The following is a 4,781-nucleotide window of genomic DNA, read 5'->3' on the forward strand; positions in this document are numbered from 1 at the left end:
GATGGTCGGCAAATTGTTGAGATGGAAACCTTACTAACCACACACAATTATATAATATATTAAAAATGATAAATATTACTAACACACAATTATGTAATATATTAAAAATGAATGATTTATTCCTTTGTAAATGATAAAATTATTAAAAAAATATTTATAAAATATAGGAAAGTTTCATATTTTATAAATGATAAAAATAAACTTTTATCACTGTTAATATCATATTGATGATATTGCTGATGTTTGTTCTAGTTTATTGTAAATAGAATGTTAAATTTGCATTCCAACCAAAAATTAAGTCAAATGTGTTTTATTTTTCTCCAATGACTATTTTCTTTCTTTAGTTAAATAGATTAGTGAAATTGCTTTTTTTCCATCTTGTCAGATTGAATTAATTAAGATTCCAAAAACATTTTTCAAAATTAAAGTTTCACTGGCCAATATGAGTTTATAAAAAATTGTTGTCATACAACATTTACTCATTAAATTCTGGGCATGAGTCTATATAGCAATCAAACAAATAGTTGGTAGGTAGTTCATTAGTCTATTCACCACACCAAATGTCAAGTGTTGTTTGGATGAGTTTAAAAAACTCAAAATTCTTTTAAAGATTTATATACATAACCTCATTATTAAAGTTGGGTATCATGTGTTTTCATTCCATTTCTTGTCCCACCCATGTTGTCATCCATTCACCTCATAAATATGGACCTTATATAAATCTTAAAACTATATTTACCATAATCAAATTCCCATAAACTACTTACTTAGAGCATATTGAGTAACACAACTCATACGACTTTATTATTAAATGAAGAAATTAATAATGAACAAAAGAGCAGAATAATTGATTAGTGGGTACAAAGTCCCATTAAATTAAGGAAAATACAGCCTCTATTAGATACACAAAAGTGAAAAATATCTAAGAGGATCAGGTTCCATTCTAGTAGAAAATCATACCACCACTCAATAAGGAATCAAATTCTCCACCCTTTTCTTCTTCTTTTCTTTTTCTTTTTTCCTTTCCACAGCAAAGGACATTAGAAAACAACCTTCCTAGCTTTTCCTTCCATCCATCCATTCATCCAAACAAATCAACTAATGGCCTCCATCATGGTTAACCTAACAGAACATTGACAACCAAAATGTCACAGTAGCTGTGAAGAAGAACAAGTTAGAGGCTGCTGCATTGAGACCTGCAGCAGCACTGCCATCCATACTGTTCCCGCCCAGACCGACACCGCCTGTTGGGCTTATCCCATTCCCGAACACTGAAGGGGAGGTTGTGCCAGGAGTTGTTGTCGACGGTGGTGTTGTTGATGGGTTTGTTGTGGTTCCTGGTGTCGTGCCGGGAATGGTGGTTGATGGAGTGGTTGATGGGGTGGTGCTAGTCGGGGTACCTGTAAAACTGAAAAGAAAGGGAAAGGAAAAAAGAAATGAGTGTTTGAAAATTATCGATTGACATGAAAGCTTAAGTTAACTGGTGACAATAAATTTAATATTATATCAACACTTTCAACACCTCTCTCACATGTTGAGCTTAGTGATTTGTAGAAGGTGATACAAGTGAAAATATCATTGTAGGGGTTTGAACACAAGACAAGTGTGTAACAATAGAGCTATTATCTTGGAGAAAGAAGAGGACAGAGATGACAAAGAAAAACCATATCAACATCAGACAGCTTGTATTCTTAGTCTAGCAAGTTGCAACAGTTAGAAGAAGCGGTTTTAGACATTATCGATGATATTAATAGATCATATCTACGGTTTAGAAACTGTGAGAGGGAGACTGCAAAACTAAAAGTTAATTTGTTAACAGATTCTACCCATAAGATAATTTTCATCCAAAGTAATATATTACAAAAACATTTTCAACAATTGTAACTTTCCAAGGGGAAAAGATATTCAATAAAGCCAAGCTTGATCATTGAGAAAGAAGGGGAAGGGAATTGGATTCTTGATAGATTTTTTTTTTTTACTTTCTTTTCTTTTCTTACATCAAGCAGAAGATTCTCACCAACACCAACTCGAAAAGTAAAAAAAAAAAAAAAAAAAAAAAGACAACTTTGGGTTAAAAAAAGTCATTGGAATATGCCACTTTGAGAAACAAATTCTCAGTAAAAAAAAATGGAGATATTTGAGGATTGTTTAAGAGACCAGTGCTTTACTTTTCCTTAAACCTTTTCAAATTTCAACTCATCCAAAACATTGATTCTCAGGTAGTCTTTGTTTCTTATTAAACAAAATATTCAACTCAAGCCCACTTTCCATTTTGAACATTGTTGAACAGAAAAACACAATCTAAAAAGTTGAATGTGAGATCAATTCTTCAAAAACTGAAAGAGAGTGAAGAAATTGAAATGGGTACCTGGGACTGGAAGGATAAACACACCCAGAAGCTACGGCTGTAAAAGAAAAAACACAAGAAAAACAAGAAAAGACCCAAAAGAAATGGTAAGTAACAAAAAAAAGAACCAATTGATGAAGAAGATGAGTAAAAATGGAAAATAAAAATCTAATACCAGGAGGAGATTGGCTAGGCGAGGCAGTGCCTGAAAAATCACAACTCCCTTGAACCTGACCCTTTCTTTGAAAATAGCTATTAACAGCATAACTGCAATGATCTTTCACAGTATTGGGTTGATAACAAGGGCCATTTTGAAGGATTGGTGTACAATCAGCTCCAGCTCCACAAGCATAATCCAAACTTTTCTGAAGGGCTTGATCACTCAGTCCATCTTTACAAATGCAATAAGTAGCACCTAAACAAGATTCCAGAAAAAGGGTTCATCAGATTTTTTTAAAAAAAAATTAACCCAACAGCTTATTTTCTAATTTCCACTGATTTCTTGAAAACCCTTCAGAGGGTTTCAACGATTCTTGTGTAAAACCTCATTTTAAGCTGCAGAAAAACTTCAAATGGAAGCCAGTAAACAAAACCAAGAAATGAAAATGAAGATTCCAGAAGCTTACTTGAATGGGAAGTGAAGGCCAAGAATATCAGATAACAGAGCAAGAGAACCGCCATGGTTGAGGAAAGATTCTGAGAGAGTACAGATGAGAGAAGAGAAGAATTGTGGATTTAAGAGAAGTGGCAAAACCGGAAAAAAGAGAGAGAAAGAAAAAGAGAATTATGGGACAATGGAGATTTCTAGTGAGGAAGAGAATGTAGAGGGCGGTGCCAGTGTGTCTCTATTCACCTTTTTTTTTCTCTCTTCTATCCTACTTTTTCAGTTATGATATTTCTAGATAATTTTATACTTCCAAAAGTTAAAACATTATTTGTTTCAACAATGAACTATTTTGGGTTAAAAGAGTATAAAATTTTGCTTACTTTGGACTCTGAAGCCAAAAATTTTAGGATTTCAATTCATGGGTATGAGATTTGAGAAAGTTATTGCTATTATTATTATGATATATGTTTTGGGTAATGATTGAACCAAAGAAAATGAGTCTTATAAAGTTGGGGTTTTGATTATTTTGATTGATGATTAAGAGAGGAAGGTTTGGATTTGGATCATTATCACCCATTAGTGAAAGGGAAGAGAAGCTTAGGTATAAATAAGGATGCAGCCAAAATGATCAAGGTGGCAAAAATTGACAGCAAAAGTTTGAAATTTGGGGTTGCTTTGTAGTTACTTTACTTTTCTTGAGAGGTGGTTGAAGTGATGAATGGAATGTGGAATTTGATATTCTCTAGGGATTGTGAACACACACATAACAACATAACTCTAAGATGCTTTGTAATTTGTACTTGTTATATGTACTAAAGTGAGTATATTGAATTACATATCTATATATAAATCTTCCTAACTCATTCCTATAAAATATTGTTTGAAACATATCTATATTTTGAAGGACGAATATTTATCAATTTGATCTCTTACGATGGATTCAAATATAGTAACCATGCTAAATAATATAAAATACTCACACACTCTATAATGGATTTCAATAATGCCTCGAAATCTTGAAAAGATTTATTTTTTCCCATTGAACTTTGTGTTTAAAAAAGCTCTCGGTTCGTTAAAATAAAATCAAAATTAATACAACGATTACTATGTGAAAATTGATTTTGTATGTGAATTTATGTTCCATTGTCACAAAGCATAGGACCATAAATTTAAATCCTTCATTCTTACCGATCTTATGATTACTAAGACATTTGCATGTCAATTAGAATATCATTATAGAGTATTGAGTTTAGGAAGATGTTTAATCAATAAATAATAGTATTTAGTATAAATGTATGTAACTCAACTGACATAAATCTTAGTATTTTAGTCGTAGATTCTCTCATCTTACCTATCGTAAAAATGAATAGTAGTATTTACAAGACACACAAAAGATATTTTTATAAGTTATCAAGATGAACATGATTCAACTAGCATACGTAATATATTATAAATTTATTAACGAGTATATAATACTTTAATCGGTTCTTTGTTCAATAATGTACAAATATTTTAACTCTAGGTCAAGAGTTTATGTTCACAGTAGTTGAGTTGTATTTAGGTCGGATGATATTTTAAAAGTTAAATATATATTTTTTTAAAATATAATTAAGTTGTTTATATTTATATCCAAATTGCAATTGTCTTAAAAGAATTAGACTAATTTAGATCTATTTGATGTCTTAGTAGGAGGATGAGAATGATTTTATTTTTTAAATAGTTCGAAATAATTTTGTAGTGTTTAAAATTTGTTTAAACAAAATTATGCTTTTAACTTATAAAAATTTAATTTTAATTATGGTTTGAAAATAATGTTGAGAGGTGTAA

General features: G+C 31.0%; 1 protein-coding gene across 1 annotated transcript; it reads right to left on the reverse strand.

The window, feature by feature from the left end:
* Nucleotides 1–777: 777 nt before the first annotated feature.
* Nucleotides 778–3,313, reverse strand: LOC116404331 (PLASMODESMATA CALLOSE-BINDING PROTEIN 3-like). The gene is made up of 4 exons (XM_031886520.1): nt 2,974–3,313; nt 2,523–2,762; nt 2,369–2,405; nt 778–1,408 (listed from the first exon to the last, which is right to left on the reverse strand). The coding sequence occupies exons 1-4, from the start codon at nt 3,026–3,028 to the stop codon at nt 1,123–1,125; spliced, it is 618 nt and encodes a 205-aa protein (XP_031742380.1). The 5' UTR covers nt 3,029–3,313; the 3' UTR covers nt 778–1,122.
* Between the last annotated feature and the right edge of the window lie 1,468 nt (nt 3,314–4,781).

The sequence above is a fragment of the Cucumis sativus genome, chromosome 6, assembly GCF_000004075.3.
Source record: "Cucumis sativus cultivar 9930 chromosome 6, Cucumber_9930_V3, whole genome shotgun sequence".
Classification (NCBI taxonomy): domain Eukaryota; kingdom Viridiplantae; phylum Streptophyta; class Magnoliopsida; order Cucurbitales; family Cucurbitaceae; genus Cucumis; species Cucumis sativus.

What these genes read in the sequence shown, in the direction of transcription:
- LOC116404331 (XM_031886520.1), bottom strand. Translation starts at nt 3,028, where the DNA reads ATGGCGGTTCTCTTGCTCTGTTATCTGATATTCTTGGCCTTCACTTCC. An exon ending in GCCTAGCCAATCTCCTCCTG is followed by an intron (nt 2,406 to 2,522) that starts GTATTAGATTTT and finishes TTTCTTTTACAG; the next exon opens with CCGTAGCTTCTGGGTGTGTT. An exon ending in GTTTATCCTTCCAGTCCCAG is followed by an intron (nt 1,409 to 2,368) that starts GTACCCATTTCA and finishes CTTTCTTTTCAG; the next exon opens with TTTTACAGGTACCCCGACTA.